General features: G+C 55.4%; 1 protein-coding gene across 1 annotated transcript; it reads right to left on the reverse strand.

Moving 5' to 3' along the window:
• Nucleotides 1-506: 506 nt before the first annotated feature.
• On the reverse strand, nucleotides 507-17,122 carry LOXL4 (lysyl oxidase like 4). Its single transcript, XM_044662684.1, has 16 exons — nucleotides 17,010-17,122; nucleotides 13,240-13,505; nucleotides 11,297-11,605; nucleotides 10,154-10,332; nucleotides 9,197-9,402; nucleotides 8,138-8,176; nucleotides 7,821-8,028; nucleotides 6,933-7,116; nucleotides 6,685-6,839; nucleotides 6,015-6,182; nucleotides 5,690-5,852; nucleotides 4,858-5,101; nucleotides 3,488-3,603; nucleotides 3,164-3,300; nucleotides 2,494-2,605; nucleotides 507-1,390 (listed from the first exon to the last, which is right to left on the reverse strand). Exons 3-16 carry the CDS (start codon nucleotides 11,568-11,570, stop codon nucleotides 1,320-1,322), a joined length of 2,256 nt encoding a protein of 751 aa, XP_044518619.1. The 5' UTR covers nucleotides 11,571-11,605; nucleotides 13,240-13,505; nucleotides 17,010-17,122; the 3' UTR covers nucleotides 507-1,319.
• Between the last annotated feature and the right edge of the window lie 467 nt (nucleotides 17,123-17,589).

A 17,589-nucleotide genomic window follows, 5' to 3' on the forward strand; every position in this document is an offset into this window, starting at 1 on the left:
CTCCCAGAGAAGAGAGACAACGAAATGAAAGGGGAGAACGTCCAAAGTGGGTGGGATGGGCACGTGCCTGTACCTCTGGCCTATCTGCTCCAGACTTTCAGCCAGGGGAGCAGGAGAATTCCTCCCCCAATAATAAAGGCTAATTTATTTTTAATTTGCGTTCTGGTATGTGTCCCACTCCTCCTCTGGCCGTGAGCCTGGGACGTTCCGTTGGAGGGAGGCAGGAAGCAGCGGGAGGTTAGAGAGGGGATTCAGCTCTCCATCACTCTAACCAAGGCAGTGCAGCAGTGCCTCGTTGGAGAGATGGGTGAGGACCGGAAGTCTCCTGAGCACGGTCGCCCAGGTGGGATTCTGGAGCTGCTGGACCTCGTGCCCCCTTGCTGGGAGCTCTTTGGATAGCCCATCCCGGCCACATTGCCCACTTGAGGTTTCTACATGACACTTTCCCCACTGTCCCCTCTCCCTTCACCACTGCTCTCCCCAAGGCATGTTTAGCAAATACTCAATACATTGCAAAACTTATTTATTCATTATAAAGTTCACTCTGGAGACCTTGTTCAGACCTGGCATCAAACTGGACCAGAGGCCAGTCCTGAGACAGAGTGACCCTGAGGCAAGCATATTGATGGCAGATGTCATTCTGTGGTACAAAGGCCCCCGGCGTGCCCCAGAGCCCACGTTTACCGGCCAGAGTTTTCTCGGGCCATGGTTCTGTGTGACCTCTCCATACATCCTCACAGACATCAGGAGAGGGGGCCCAAAAGCCAAGTTTTCAGGGACACAGACACAGCTGGTGAGTGCCACCACTGCAGGGAAGTGGGGGGGTGGAAAGCCCTGGATGGGTACCAAGCCTGGGACCGTATCCACTGACTCCTGTGATCTTGTTGACTTAAACATCACTGTTGACTTGTACTCAAGTTGTATTGCTTGAGCTGCTGACAAAAGAGCTGCTATTGGCTTTATCCTCAGCCACCAAAAATATATAAAGCACCATCGAGTCAGGGCTCCTGGCCATGCCAAGAAGGCAAAAGCCGATGGAGCCGGGGGACGCAGGCACAGAGTCCGGGGACAGGTGGCTCTGGAAGAGTCCTGGCTGGTCAGGGCTCAGCATCTGCACACCCCACGCCCAGTCCTGTCCGAAGGCAGTGGCGCCCATCCTGGCTTGGCGTTCTTCCCTTCCAAGGCTCCCTGAGCATCTTCTTGGTGCTTCTGGGCACCGTCCCCTCGTCATGAGGCTGAAGCTCCGCAAAGGGTGCGCGGCTCCAAGAAGCTGAGGTATCTGGTGTTTGGGCAGCAGGTGGAGGCTTCTGGCCAGGGCCTCAGATGAGGTTGTTCATGAGTCTCTGCTGCTGTTCTGAGGAGAGTTCTGTGTGGGCTCCATAGGCATCACCTGGAGGATGGGACAGTGGGGATGAGGGCTCAGCCTGGCTCTCTCGCATCTCCTCTGACCTCACCCTTGTGAACAATACAACATTTGCTCAGGGTTTACACTCTGGGCAGCTCCGGGTCCTGGTGCCCAGCTGCTTGGAAGTAGTGCCTTTCCCCCACTACCCCTGGACAACCAGCAACTTTGTAGGAAATGAGGATGAACAGACTAAAGCTTTGCCCCGAGTTCATGGAGATCCCATAAAGCCATCCTCAGAAGTCAGGGAAACCAGTTCTGAAGAAGACGCAGCTTCTCTTGCTTCCATGTCAATGGAATGCCATGTTTTTTGAGCATGTTGCTGCAGTGGGGGTAGGCATGACTGCTCCCCCCTTCCAGCCCCCAGACTCTCACCCCTGCTGTTATCAGCACACTCCCAGAATCCTCACTTCTAGTGCCCAGAGAGTCTCCCAGGGCATCCAAGCGGACCCTGGATCGCCTTCCAAAGAACTAGCCTCATTCCACAAATATACCAATATTCTGCTTGAAATGAGGCTAAATTTGGAAATGAAATCAGTGAAGGGCTCCCTACTGGAGGGCCTTTTTGTTACCTTTCCAACCCTTCACTCCTGCCCTAAATCCTCCCTTCTCAATTTTCTTGCTCAAAATTATGTAGCCACAGCTTGAGACAAACTCTGCCCTGAGAGAACCGTGTCTGCCACTGGTGCCAAGCCTTGCCATTGTCCATGTGGCAGCCAGGGCAGGGAGAGGCTAAAGGGTGGGTGTGGGTAGGAAAAAATGCTAAGAAAAAAAGTCTAGGAAAGGAAAAAAATATTTGTTTTCATCTTTGTAGCTGGGAGTGATTGAAAGGTTGAAGGAAGTTGAGTGGGGCAGACAGCTAAGAGACTTTTTTGAGGTTTGGGGGAGCCAACAAGGGTCACGTAGGGATGGGGGAGATGTTTACTGGGAAGCACTGGACGTTATCTGTTGCTAGAGAACACGTCCTCGATGTAATGGCCCATACACTTGAAGAACAGTCATCACTTGGGACATAACTACCACACCTCCTTCACGAGGCTGGCAACTCCAACCCTACTGGGCACCCTTGCAGCCGTGCCCGCAGCCATTACCTGTGTGGCAGCCGTGCAGCCAGACCCGATGCCCATCGTACTTGCATCGGCACCGCATCATATTATTGGAGAAATCTGACTCGGCCACTTCAAATTTGGGATTTACAACCACCTGAAGGAGAATAGGATCAAAGAAAGGAATGCAAACCTGCCAACGGTAGGGGACGGGCACATTATGAGAGGAGAGATGGTGTGGGGAGGTTGAGGGGACAGTGGCCCCCAAAGAGGACTGAGGCCGTCTGAGAAAGGCAGGACCACACTGAAATCCTGGAAGGGTCAACGTTGGAAAACGCGATTAAGTCACCCTCTAAGCCAGGGGTCAGCAACCTTTTTGGCCGTGAGAGCCATAAACACCACATTTTTTAAAATGTAATTTCATGAGAGCTGTAGTGCTCACAGTGCCACTCCTGTAACAGCGCCTGAAAAAAAATGGACTTTATGGCTCCTGCAGAAAGAGCCAGATCTGGCCCTCAAAAGAGCCAGATATGGCTCGAGAGCCATACGTTGCCGACCCCTGCTCTAAGCCTTAGTTTGCCTGTACAAAATTTAGGGTGAATCATTCTTGTAGGATGTGTCTCCTTGGGTCATTCTGAAGGAATCCAACGGCCTCAGTGCCCCTCTGTGGGAGGAAGAGGGTAGATTTGGGGGTTCTGGGGACCCGGTCCCTTACCTGGAAGATGTAGTCCCCAGGAGGCACATCTGTGATATCTACCCACTGGCAGTCGATATCATGACGGTAGGTGTCCCAGCAGCCTACAGTCACCCCCTGCTCGCCAAAGTTGGCACACGCGTAACGCCGCTGCAGCCCTAAAGGCAGGCAAAGGCAGCTTCAGTGGCCTCGGCTGCTGGGGAAAATGTGCCCTAGAGAAGAGCCACCCCCTGTGTGCCACCAGGGCCCTGGGGCAGCCGGACCACCGGCCCTGCGAGGGTCCTTGAGGGCTCAGGGCAGGGTAGGGGGAGTGCTGAGGAGGGGCTTTTCCTGCGTGCCACGTACCTGTCGGGCAGTTCGTGTCTTCCAGGCAGAAGCTAGCCTTGTGGCCTTCGGCTACCTTGGAGCCATTGAGGGTGAGAAGGTCATAGTGGGTGAAGACTTCGATGCTGTGGTAGTGTCTGCAGAAGAAACAAAGCCCCGTGGCCCTGGCATCAGGACAGGCTCCCTTCTGGGGGAGGCAGCGCCGTCCTTACCCAGAGGGGGTGCGAAAAGCCAAGTGGTGCCCGGAGCTGCAGAGATGCAGGACAAGGGCCTGGCGCAGGGCTGCCCTTTGGCCGCCCACGCCTGAAAGGGCAGGGAGCAGGACAGGCCACGAGAGGCCTGGATGCTCCCACGGGCCTGGAGCTGGAAGCCGTGGCGCCCCAGGCCTTGGGGCCCGTGGGGGAGCTACGACCCCTTTAAGGGGAGCGCTTTCTTCCGAGGCAGGCGGAGACCAAATTGCTAGTGTGCCGTCCAGAGAGGCGGTCGGTAATGACGGCTCTCTCGCTGGCCCGGGAACAGTGCTTATTATCCTGGGTAGGACGGAGCCCCAAAATGCCTCCTTCCCGCCGCACCCCTCGCAGCTCTCTTTTCCCCAAGGGAAGGTGTTTTCGGTTATCCTTCTCGTCGGCTCTCTCTGCCTCTGCCTGGGATTCTGCCACACGCCTGGGGCGCCCCCGGACGGCCGACCTTGCCGGTATTTCCTCCGCCACGAAGCGAGCAGGAATTTGGGACTTGGTTCTCCCAGGATCGGCATCCTGGGTGAGGCCGAAGAAGCTCAGAGGCCAGCGGGGCTGGGGTGAGCCCACGCCATGGCCCGAAAAGGACCTCGAAGAAGGCGCCACGTCCAGAGCGGCCCCGGGGCCCAGCCCTCTGTGCCTAGAAGGGCGGCACTTTGGAGCCAGGAGCCTGGCTAAGAACTCCGGCCTTTGGGGATAGGGGAAAGCCGCGAGACGGCGGAGGACCAGGAAGGGACGCAGACCCCTGGCCGCCTCTCTGAGCTGGAGGAGAGTCGCCAGCAGATGCTATGAAGGGGCGGCGCGGCCTCTGGCAGAGTCCACTCTTAGAAGTCTGAGCTGCGCCTCAGGGCACAACCGGCCAGAAGCCCGCCATCCACTGGGGGAGAAGGCAGGGAAGGGGGTGCCGGCCCTGGGGAGGGGGAGCCCTTCCCGAAAGGCATCTGGGTCCCCCGACAAGCCCCTCCTCACACCGCCTTAATTCTCATTCTGACTCCACGGGAGCCTTGGAGAGAGCAGAAAGGCGCCGCGCGGTCTGTGTGGTCGCGCCAGGATTCCGCCATGCCTAACCTTGGATAAGGGTCCAAGCGAGCCCCCCCACCCCAGGGAAGCCTCTCTAAGGGCCGCCCCGAGCCTCGGGCTGACACGGGCGCCCACCTGTGGCACTGGTGCCAGGTCCAACTATGGCGCCCCGTCTTGGGTCGGAAGTCCGCCCGGCCAAGATTGTGGATTTGGGAGGAGAATCGCAGCAAGCGGCGGTGGCCGTAGGGCCAGTCCATGCGGTCGGCCGACTGCGACAGGCAGTTCTCCTCATGGGCGCAGTAGAGCAGGCTCAGCGGCCGGTCCTCCAGGTAGGCCGTCTCCTGCACCAGCTGGGCGTTCATCACCAGGTCCGGGGCACCTGCGGCCGGCAGAGGGCCAGAGGCCGGTGGCGTTCCCTGCCCTCCCCCCAAAAGACCTTCCTGCCTGCTCTCCCGAGTCAGGGACCCTGACAGGCGCTCGGGAAGAACGCCTGAGGCGAGGCAGGGACCGGCGCCCCCTCCCCCCCCTCCCATGCCTGAGGCAAGCAGGACCGATTCTTCTGCTGGGGCAAGGACGCAGCAAAAGGCCCATTTTTCAGAGGAGGCCAAGATTCAGAGGTGGAAAATGACTCCCCCAAGACCACCTGAATAGCAGAGATTGGACACAAGCCCAGGAAACACCCCCTTCGCTCCCTGCTGCTGTCTGGAGACAGACCCTAGACTGGGCCAAGGGCACACACCCCCCCCACCTCCCTGAACCAACGGATGGCATTGTGTGTGCTGGGGGGACTTGGGGGGATCCTGACAGGGAGAATTGGAGAGGGGCAGACAGGAAAAGAGAGAGAAGGGCCCAAGATCAGGCTGGCACTAAGGCACCCCAGAAGTGGGTTCGTTCCCGGATCAAGTCTCGGGCCCGGCACCCCCAAAGATTTGGTGGCCCCTAAGGCGACACTCCAGCGTTTACTCACTTTCTGTACAAGTGACTCCGGCGGAGAAGCGGCCGGCCCCGTGGGAACAGTGGACCGGCCCGTGCCGCTGGCACTGCTGCAGAGCCAGCTCCGTGCCCGAGCAGCGCACCCCACTCATCACCACCTTGGCCGCCCCTGGGGTGCCCTGCCAGTACCAGGTGTCCTGAGAAAACAGCCAGTGCCACGCCAGTCAGCACAGGCCACCCCGGAGCAGGAGCAGACTTCAGGGGGACACCCCCCCCACACGCACAGGCTCCAAGAGCCCAAGGACTAAACGGCCCCAGAGGCCAGAAAGGGATCACCGGGGAGACCGTCCGGAACCTACCTGGATGGCGTGGCTGGCAAAGCCCATCCCGAGCTGCCTACAGGCCACCATGGCCTCACTGAGCCCCCAGAGGTCACTGCACACAGCTCCCCAGCGGGGGGCTCCGTTCACTTCCACCAGAACCTCCACCACACCTTCCTCGGGACTGCGCCCCCCGGCCAGCCGGATCTGCAGTGACCAAAGCAGCACGAAGAGCAGCCAGTCATCCCCAGTATGGCAGAAGAGTCCTCGAGGGACTACCGAGTGTCCTCTGAGGAGAGCCTCCGGACACCCTCCTCTAAAGGCCAGACATTCCCACTAGTAGGCCACATTCCACTCCTTTCTTAAAAGGCACGAGCAGAGACTGTCCAAACCAAAAAGTGCCCCCCCCCCAGGGCCTGGGAGAAAAGACTCGATTCTCTTTCCCTGCTAGTGCCAAGGAGTGGGCAGTGTCGGGGTCTGGCCCCTAGAAGAGCTACAAGATGGGGATCGCATGGGAGACAAAGAGGAGCCCCAGGATGAAGTGGCCCCACGGTCAGTGGGAATGCAGCCCCAGTGGTCAGTGGGAATGCAGCCCCAGTGGTCAGTGGGAATGCAGCCCCGGGGCTGGTCTCAGAGGGGAGGCTGCTGCGTGGACGAGGTGCACAACGCCATCTCCCTGGAGGAGCCCTCCGGGGACAGCCTGACTCGCCTGCTTCTGGAAGTCCATGTTGGGGACGTGGCACCTGACGGCGGCATCGTGGTCGTGCTGGCAGCCGCTCTGAGCCCCCTCGTGAGCGGGGCAGTCGCCGAGGGCCCTCTCGTAGCCACTGCAGCGCACCTGGCTCAGGTGGAGGGGTCCCAGCCCTGCTGGAGAGAAGACGCTGTGTGGCTCAGCCCACGCCTCTCACGCCCACCACCCGCTCTGGGGACGCCCCTGGCCCGGGACCCCTCACTCGCCTTGGCCCAGCTGGGCCCCAAAGAGGGCCTCCCGGGCAGAGCCGTAGCCCAGCTGGCGACACAGGACGCTGGCCGAGATCAGGTTCCAGCCGTGGTCACAGACGGTGCCCCACTGGCCGTGCATCAACACTTCCACCCGGCCTTCGCCCACCTGGGCCCCGGCCCGGAGACGCACGGGGGTCTCCTAGAGGGAGAGACCCCGAGTGAGCCTGCAAGCAGGAAGGAGCGAGGAGGCCCAGCTCCAGTCTGGCTCCGACACAAATCCATGGTGGGTGAGACGTTCAGTAGATTTTAAAAACCTTCTTTTCTGTCTTAGAATCAAGACTGTGTCTGTGCCAACGCCGAAGAGCAATAAGAGCTGGGCCACAGTGGTTAGGTGACCCGTGCAGGGTCACACACCTAGAAAGGATCTGAGACCAGATTTGAACCCAGGATCTCCTGTCTCCAGGCATGGCTCTCAATCCACTGAGCCCCCAAGCTGCTCCCCTTGAAATAGTTTAGTTTTGTTTTGTTTTTAAATCTATATTATGAGGCTATTGGCCTAGAGGAACAGCAAGATCCCTTGCAGATCTTATTTTTCTCTGATTCCATCCTATTTTGTGCCAGAGCTTGATAAAGCATCCTTGGAGACAGCCTCATCCCAGAGGAAGAACATTCAGGAGAGTCCTGTGTGGGAATCCTACCTGGCCCCTCTGGCCTCACCTTCCTAATCTGTAAAATGGGTGCACTTACTGCATCGGGGACACTTACACGGCCCACCTCTCAGGACGGGGCGAGCAGACTGTCTGGCACATTTTAAGGCACTCCAAAGATGAGCTACGTGGAAAATGCTCCTCACAGCCCTCTCCCCGAGAGCCCCCCGTGCCAGCCCCTTCCAGGGCTGCTCACCTCCTTTCGCCGGGGCTTCCCTTTAGGGTGGCGGAAGCGGGGTCCAGCCACGCAGCTGACCACAGCATGGATGCCTGCAGGGCAGGCTGGCCGCAGCTTGCCCTTCGCTGGGGACACCTGCAGCTGGCACTGGCCCAGGTGAGCCTCCGTCCCCAGGCAGCTCACCCGGTGGATCCAGAAGGAGTTCTTCTTGGTCAGGCTTCTCAGCCTGCAAAACAAGGGAGGGGGAGAGCATGGGCCACCCGGACGAAGGGCCTTTGGGAGGGGGCAGCGACGGGGAAGAAGCTGACGCTTCCACCCACCTCCCCACTCTTCACCTGGATTTGGGGTCCTTCATCTTCATATTCCAGAGTTTCCTGCAGACAAAGGACACAAAGTGAGGGGCTGGAATGTGGTTTGGGGGGACTTCCCATTCCCAAGGGATTTTTTTGGGGGGAAGGACCTCAGCCATCCCCATCCCCAAGGATTTAGGGGTTCAATGGAGAAAGCCAGGCAATCTGGATACAAATCCTGGCTCTCCTTCTCTCTGGGTCTGAGCCTCAGTTTCCTTATCTGTAAAACGAGGGGGTTGAGCGGGGGTGCCCTCTGAGGGTTCCTCACACTCTAAAGCCAGGACTCCGTCCCTTCCTCCTTCCCCTGCCATCTTTTCTTCTCCCTGGACCAAGGAGCCCATGAAGGGGAATCACCCAGCAAGGTGAAGGGTGCTGGGACCGGTGAGCCACCGCCTGGCCTATAATCAGAGCTCCTGGGGCCTCCCAGGCTGCTGACTGACTCAGCTACGGCCCAGACGTGCAATTAGTAGAATTTAGGCCGACCCAGGGCCCGGGACCGGCCGTAGTCAAAGCCAGAATCTTGGGATGACCGCGTGGCCCCTTGTGGCCCTTTCTTTGGGTCACATTGGCCTATGGGGTGGGAAGATGGCACGTGAGACTAGAACTTGGTCCAGAACCGCCTGGAGAGGTCCAGGATGGGGGAGTTTCTTGGGGCGGGAGAGAATCCCCAATTGTGTGGGAAAAGCGCCTCCTCCCACCCAGGCCTTTTGGAATTCGAATCTTGGCCAGCTTCAAGGCAGGGGACATCCAGCCAAGAATTAGACAGCACTTTCTTTGACAGAGTCCAGATTTTCACTTAGGAATGTAAACATGAAGAGTCTCATCAAATTCTTTTAAGCGCTGTCGTTTGCGGGGTTCACCATCAAATCACTACTTTGGTCTTCCTTCTCTTCCCCCATCAATTCTGCTTTTTCACTGGCTTTCTGAATAGCCCCAGCGACTGTAAATGGGGGAAGCCTGGATGGCCCTGGGGGGGATTCCTGGACCCCCAAACCGCCAGCCTTCACCCCAACACCCCATTCCCCACCTTCCGGGTGGCCCTACCTGTAGAAGTGAGTGTTGATCGGCACTTCACTGGGGAAGCCCAGCATCCCGCACACCACTCTGCTGTTGTTCATGGTCCAGCCCTGGTCACACACCTGCCGCCAGTGGCCGTCGAATCTCACCTCCACGGCGCCCTCCAACGTGGGGTTTCGCCGCTTGGCGCTGGCCAGCACAGGCTTGATGCGGACCTCCTCCAGCCGACGTCCCTGCCCAGGCACACGGGGTTACGCCGCGGGCAGAGAGTCCTCCAGGGGGTGGCCTCAGCCCAGCCCGGGGGCCGGGGTGCTGCGAGCCAGGACCTTCCGCCCGCTCTCTGGGATCCCCTCTGGCCGCTCCCGGCAGAGCTTCCCCCTTCATTCCCCGTATTGCCCCCCATGAGGGCTAGGGGTGGCTGCCCTCGGGCTGACGGCTGTCCTTCCCCCCTTCCCACCCCCTCCCCCAGCCCTGCCCCGACCGCCCTCGCTTGTTTGGCCTGCGCCATTTTTAGCTCTGGGATGTTTGTGATGGGAAGAGGCAGCAATTGTGGCTGGCCGTGTGGGTGAAAGAGCCCCCGCGCGGCCCCGCTCTGTTCCCGCCCAGCCGCTAAGCTGCTCCTGCCGTTCCCAGCAGGCCCGACCTCTTTTTTCTCCCAATTGACTCAATCTCAAGAGAAAAGGCGCTCCTCGACCTGGGCGTCTGCCGGCCTCACAGGCACGTCCCGGGGAGCCTGGAGTTCCTCCTGAGCCCCAGGCGCTCTCCCTCCCCGATTCCCCACTTTCTGGGCTCCCACCATCCATGGACATATTTAGAGAGCGTCCCCGCCGGGGGCACCGAGACAAGCCCATCCAAACATTCCCTGGCCTCAAGGAGGCTTCAGTGTACTGAAGTGCGGGGAGAGCCCCAGAGGTCTGGGAGTCTCCTCTGCCCAGCCTGGGGGGGGCCTCCTGTTCCACGGCAGCGTCCGTGCCCCCTCCTCACCTGGGGCCCCAAGGTCTGGGACGGCCGCTCCGAGCGGTGGCCGGGCAAGCGCTGGGGGCTACACACGACCCCCACGTCCTCCGAGTGGCTGCAGTCGCTGACGCCCCAGCCATTGAACCTGCACTCCGCCAGGGAGTTCTCCGTGCCAACACAGCGCACGTTATCCATCCAGATGTGGCCTGTTGGGGGAGAAGGGATGGACGATGGGGACGGATGAGGCCACGAGGGCATGAGCCACAGACCCCGCTTTTGATTTTTACCTTGACAAAATCCCTAAACTCGGTGCATTTCTTTGAGCCAACCAATCCGCAAGCGTTTGGTTTATTATTATTATTTTTTAAATTCCATCTCGGAATCAGTACTAATTATTGGTTCTTGAGCAGAAGAGCGGCAAAAGTGAGGCAGTGGGGGTTAAGTGACTTGCCCAGGGTCACCCGGATCAGATTTGAACCCTCCTGTCTCTAGCCCTGGCACTCTATCCTCTAAACCACCTCACTGCCCTTGCCAAGCATTTACTCCAACATGGTAGGTGCTGTGCCAAGCAGTAATAGGTATGGATTTAGGAAAGCAGGCCAACGCTTGCCATCAAGAAGTTTCCATTCTAAACAGCTAATTCCAGCACTTTTAGGTTTATAAAACGCTATATTAACCACTCATTTGACCTTCATAACAACCCTGTTCTTAGCCTCTTTTTACAGATAAGGAAACTGAGGCTGGGGCACTTGTCCATGGATGACACCACTCATAAAAATGGGGAGCAGGATTCAAACGCGAATCTTTCTGACTCGGACAATTTATCCATTTATGCCACGCTAAGAGAACTCTTTCCCATCCTCCTTAAAGATTTCCCTGGCGCCGGAAGGTAAGGGCCCCCCACTCGAGAGACTAAAGGAGAGAAGGAAAAAGGGGATGAAGTCAAGGGAAGGCGAGGTTAGAAGAGATCCTAGGGAGCATCCAGGCTAATCCCCCCATTTTTCAGATAAGGAACCCAAGTGTCAAGGAAGTGACTGGTCCACAATCCCACAGAACCATTTCTTTCTGAGCCCTCCTCTCCTGCACCCTGCCCACGAGGGGCTCTGGCGTGAGCTCAGCCCTGGAGAAAGCAGCCCCTGAACCTTGTTGCCTGGCCCGCTGGCCACTTACCCTCCCCCTGGCCGTACTTGGCGCTATGGGCCCATGTCACAGCAGCCTCAAACCCAAGCTGGCGGCAGGCCACGTTGGCCTCCTGGATGCTGAAGTCGTCATCGCACACCGTGCCCCACTGGCCCTGGTGCAGCACCTCCAGGCGTCCCTCCTCAGACTGGCTCCTGGCGCCCACCAGCCGCAGCTTAAGGGATCCCAGCGACTGCTGGCTGCTTAGGGGAGCCTGGCATAGCCAGAGCAGGATCAGAGAGCAGGCAGGGGATAGAGGCCACATCGGGATATCTTCAGGGGCAGCAAGGGCTCAGGAATCTGAGGAAATAAAGAGGCTGATGGGGAAGGACCCCAAATCCAATGGGGCATCAGAGGCTTTGCCCCACTTGGAGATCCCAAAGTCTCAGACGGAGCTCCCAGCCCTTCCCCTGAGATACAAGGTAGTAAGGAAGGCAATGCCTGCAGGGCATTGAGGTAACTCAGGGGATAGAGCCAGGAGTGAAGATGCAAAGTCCTGGGTTCAAATATGACTACAGATGCTTCCTAGCCATGTAACCCTGGGCAAGCCACCTAAGCCCTTTGCCACTCTTCTGGCTTAGAATGGATACCAAAACAAAAGGTCAGGGTTTAAAAAAAAACCCAATGGGAAAAAATTGGGGAAGGGAAGGGTCCCCCCTCAGGAGCTCTGGCACTGCCGGCAATGGTATCACAATCCATTAATAGCATCATTGGCTGCACTGATGCTTAACAATAGCTCAAGCAGCCACCTAGTGACCCTGATGGAAATCAGGAGAAAGAAGGCTTCCCTCCCCTGGGTCTGAGGTGCCCTGGAACTAGTGCCAGCCTAAAAGCAAAGCTTGATCTCCTCCACTGACTGGCCCAGCCAAGGCTCCCGCCACTTGCCAGGAGGATGAGGATATCAGACCAGTATGTACTGTGGTCTTTGGTTGCCCAGGACTGACCCTCCCTGGAGCTGAAGCAGGCACCCCCCTGGGTGGCATAAATTGGGGAGGAATTCAGATCATCTGCCCTGGACTCTCTCTCCCCTCACCTAGCTGGATGTGCTCATCAGAAAGGCCTCCTCTGAGTCTGACAAGAGAGAAAGAGTCCCCAGAAGACCCCTGAACATGCTGAAAATGTACACTTTGATGTCCTGAGATGGGGGTGGGGTGGAAGGCCCCCCCAGGCGCACACCTGTGATTTCATTGTTACAGGAACTCCCAGGCAGGAGTGATGGCAAGGTGGGGGGTCAGTTGGGTGCTGATGGCCTTATTTGGGGGGGGAGGAATAACAAAACCACATCTCCTGGCTCCCGGAGCTCTGCCCTAGGCTGAGAACTCCAATCAAGGCTCAACTCTCTTTCAGCAAACATTCTTCATGAGTGGCACGGAGCCAGGGCTATAAGAGACCTTAAGGAGCATCTGCTCCCATCCTCTCATCTTACAGAAGGTTCTGGAACCAAATCTCGTGGACTCGTTGAAACTTCTCATATCTATCCCTTTCTCTCCACCTTCCCTGCTGCCATCTTGGTTCAGACTTTCACATGGCAACTGCTGGGCTACTGAATCATCCAAGAGTCAAGAGTCCTAGACTCCTGGCCCTTAAGCTATGTGGCTTCTTGTCCATTCTATACACCACCATCAACTTGGTAGGAGGCAGGGGTCCTGGGTTGGACTTCTGGCTCTTCTAGGAGAGACCTTATACAGGTCATTCACCAATCAAGGCCTCGAGAAAGGAAATGGACTAAATGGCCCCTTCCTGCTGTGGCTCCATGATACCAGGACATTGCTACTAAGAAAGTTGAGGGGTAAAAAAAAAAATGAATCGCTAATAGCTCCCCATTGCCTAAACTTGTTGATGCCTCAGATTTCTCCCAACTGCTCAACTGACTGCAATAAAACAAACAAAAACTCTTAGCTGTAGAAGTCAACATTTCAGTCATTCAGGCATACCTGGCATAGAGGGCTGCCTGTGGGTCACTCCTGTGTCCTCTCACCAAAGAAATTCTGAGCCCAAAATAAATTAATTAATCAGCGTATGTGAGTCTTTCCCTATGTGGTGAGAGAGGCTTGGAAAGGTTGGTGGACAAAGAGAAATAACACGTTGGTCAGTTAGTCACCGGTCTGGATCTAGCCCAGAAGGAGAGGCCCGTCTTCAGCTGGGTGGGTCTTCAGTGTGGTTTGTGGCCAACAGCACCTCTGCACCCAGTGTGAGGGAACTAGAAAGAGACAGACAATATGTGGTAGAATGTCACTAATTGGAAATACAGGGAGAAGGGAAGACACATCTATGAGCTAGCAGTCGACAGACTTGGGCAGTCCCCATTCTGCCATTTAATATCTGTATGATGAGCCTCAATTTCTCTATCTGTAAAATAAGACTTGATAAAGAGGAGTCTGGATTGGATGACTTCTTTGGTTCCTTCTAATACTATATCTATGATCCTATGCTCATGATCTCCGTAATCCCATTTAGCTCTAGCCTAATGCTAAAGGAGTAGAACTGGTCTTTCTAAGGGAAGAGCTTTCCTTAGAGAAAGTAAAGATTACAGTCCCAGAAACATATTCTTTTCTCCCCCACTTTCTTCACTGGATTGGAGAAGTTCATCCAGCCACTGTCCAGCCTGGAATCTACTCCAAGACCTCATGGTCCTAGGCACCAAGATCATAGGTTTTGGTCTAGAAGGAACCTCAGAAATCATCTGGCCCAGTAGTATTACACTCAAATAGAAATGGGTCTTCATGGACTTAGAAAACCACAAATTAACATTTTCTATGTTGTATTGTACTGCCTTTTTTTTTTTTTGCTGAATATTTTCCAATTACATTTTAATCTGGTTCCAGCATTGCTCAGAAGTCTTGCTAAGTTTTACACCCCTGATCTAGGCCAACCCTATTTTTCAGAGGAAGAAATGAAGGTCCAGAAAGGTGGTAAATCAAGGAGGAAGTAGCAAAATCCAAATTTCCTGACTTCTAGCTCATTTGCATCTTCCCTTGTCCCTGATCCCTTAGGTTGACCACATTCTCTCACTGTCTCTTTCTCTGTCTAGTCTCTCTCTCTCTCTCTCTCTGGCTCTGGCTCTCTCTCCACTTTCCTCATATAGTCAGCAGTGATATTGCCCACCAGGGCAGTCCCTGAAGACCTGCTTTATTAAGGACATACCTCGTGGAAGCTAGGTAGCTCAGTGGAGGTCCTGGGTTCAAATGTGATTTCAGATACTTCCTAGCTATGTGACCCTGGGCAAGTCACTTAACCCTAATCCACTAGCCCTTACCTCCTCTTTTGCCTTGGAACCAATACTTAGAATCTAAGACAGAAAGTAAAGGTTTGGGAAAAAAAAGGCATACTTCGACCTCTGGGTCTGACCCACATTGATGACTAACTGGCCAAGGAATTCTTTCCTTTTGTATACCAAACATTCCAAGTCAGGATTCAAACCCAGGTCTTTTGACATCAAATCTAACAAATCCTCTTTTCCTGGCTCTATGCAGCTCTGTGTGGGCTGCCAAGTAGGAAGGGGGGATGATAGCAGGGCTATTTGGAAACAGGAAAGGGAGGTTAGAAAAGGCCACAGGGTAGGAGAGAAAACAGCAAAGTGTCAGCAAAGCAAAATTCTTACTGAGAGAGAAAGCCCTCGAATGCTAAGCTTCATCCTCTAAAAGGAGGAGACAGCCAGTGCCGGGCATACAGAGGCAGGGCTGTAGGCTCCTGGGTACTGGACAGAAAAGTGAGAGGGATATGTGAGGAGCAGAGGTGGGGGAGAAGGGATGAATGAAATTCCACCATGTTATGGGCTGATTTATGACCCTGGCAGAACTGTGTAAGAGCCCCGGGGTGGGTGCCAGTTCTGAGCTGAGCCAGGAGACAGCTCCCAGGCTGGTTCCAGCTCAGGGTAGAATGAGGCACCTGTTCCATGGTTCTTGCCAAACAAGACTGGCACCTGGCCTGACCTGGCTGAGCTAGAGAATTGCTAGGTATGGAGGAATCCCAGAGCCTGTCAGGAGGAGGAAAAGAGGGCGATTTTGGCCTGGTCTCGGGTTCCTCATGTCACTTTTTCCCCAAAGGCTCCCCAGTTCTGGGTCTAGACACAGATGGCAGCTTTGAGGCTTTTTCCCCTTAGTCCAAGCTTCCTGTGATGTAAGGGATAGAGGAAAGTCAAGCTGTCCATTGAGAATCACAGGATGTAGACAGTTAGAGAAGGAGGGGACTTTGAGATCTTTGAGGCCAACTCCATTTTGTCAATTTGGAAAAATAATAAAAGAGGATCAGAGAGGTAAGATGCCACCTCTAAGTGGGTCTTCTGATATCCAGATTCGTCGTCTCTCTGTTCTTCTGTGCCCTCTCCTAAACTGGGTTTCAATCTGTTTCAAGCTGAAGTACCTTGCTTGTCAGGTTCACAAAAAACCACAAAAAACTAGAGATTAAGCTACATACCACTCACTTCTCTCTAACTCTAAGCAACATACTCTCTCCTCTCCTCTCTCTCTCTCTCTCTGTCTCTCTCTCTCTCTCTGTCTCTCTCTGTCTCTGTCTCTCTCATTCTGTTCTTATCTCTTTTTTCTCTCTTTCTCCTTCTCTGTCTCTCTGTTTCACTCTTGTCTGTCTCTCCCCCCTCTTTCTGTCTCTCTCTGCTTCTCTCTCTTTGTCTCTGATTATATCTCTGCCTTCCTGATTCTCTGTCCCTGTCTCTCTGTCTCTCTCTGTCTCTCTGTCTCATTGCCTTTTTCTTGCTTTTGCCATGGACCTTTGCACACTTTTGCCACCCTCCAAAGGGTATCAGTATTCTTTGCCCCAAAACACTCACAAAAAAGTTACTAGTAAAGAAAGAATGTGCTGATGCCCACGTGCAAACGAGCTCAGTCACTTTACCTGAATGGACTGACCAGTTTAGTGAGGCAACCAATCAGTAACGGGCTAATAAGCAATTGGCAAAGAGCTAAGGACGAGTGCAGTCACACAAATCCAACTTTTTAAATCATCCAGAACTCTAGATGTTGTCAAAGCACGCCCATCTCCAGCCATCCTGCCCCCAGCAGCCACAGTTTGCAAAGCAGGAGTTCTTTTTCCCCTTTTACAGATGAGAAAACTGAGGTTCAGAAGGCTGAATGGGGAAGAGGTGAACAAGGTCACTCAGTCAGAGATGGAACTAAGGCTGGAACCCAGATGTCCGGATTCCTGGCTCAGCTGCTCTGTCCAATGCAACATGTTCTGTTTAGACAAAGCCTAAAGTTGTTTTAAAAACAAATCCAAACCCTCAAAAATTCAGAGCCAGAGAGGCAGACAGAAAGCCAGAGAGCCAGGGGAGAGATAGAAAGAGAACTACCAAAGGATGGGGAAGGGAGATGGGGGCGGAGAAGAAAGAGACAGTGACAGAGATAGAGATAGAGACAGGCACAGAGACAGACAGAGAGGCAGAGAACTGGGGAGAGATAGAAAGAGAACTACCAAAGGATGGGGAAGGGAGGAGGGAGGGACAGGCACAGAGAGAGGCAGAGATACAGTTAGAAGCAGAGACAGAGACAGACAGAGATAGAGTCAGAAACAGAGACAGAGAGCCAGAGAGCAGGGGAGAAAGAGAAAAAAAAAATGCCAAAGGACGGGGAGAAGAGACAGAGACAGAGTGAGAGAGAGAGATAAAGAGACAGAGACAGAGACTCCAGGAGAGAAGGGAGCATCCAAGGAGATCAAGAATACTGGCCCAGCACTCCCTGGGTACACTTACCACTTGGAGCAAGGATGGGCCAGGGTAGACTGGGGCTGCTGCTGCTGCTACCTCCTGGAGTGCTTCCTGTCAGGTAAGGCTTGGCGCTCTCCTGGCCCTTATATCCTGGCTCCCTTTTCCCTCACCCCCTCCCTCTACCCCCACCTCCAGTCCAGTCTCCTGAAGCCTAACGAATCCCTGAGGAGGGGATGGGGAGGAGCTTCCAGAGGCCAGATGCCCAGCGGGAGGGAACCAGCCCAGCCCAGCCCAGCCCAGCCCAACCTCCTGGGCACAAACCTGAAATAACCAAGGACGGGCTCCAAACTCTACAACCTGCACCCCTCAGCCAGGACTACTTCACCGGGTGGGGCGGGGCCCAGGGAGCTGAGCTCTGGGGCTTCCAAAGTGAGGCTAGAGGAGAAAAAGGAAAACCTCAGCTAGGAAGGGCTTCCTCAGCTCCGCAAAGGGCTTGTCCCAGTCGCCTTCCCCCAGAGGCTAGGTAGGCTCGCCTCTCGCCCGGACGTCTGATGCCACACGCGTGCATTCTTCTCCTCCTGAGGGTTTTTCCTCCCCCTCTTCCCTCCTCTCCCCCTTCCCCCCC

The sequence above is a fragment of the Gracilinanus agilis genome, chromosome 2 (genome assembly GCF_016433145.1).
Source record: "Gracilinanus agilis isolate LMUSP501 chromosome 2, AgileGrace, whole genome shotgun sequence".
Lineage (NCBI taxonomy): Eukaryota > Metazoa > Chordata > Mammalia > Didelphimorphia > Didelphidae > Gracilinanus > Gracilinanus agilis.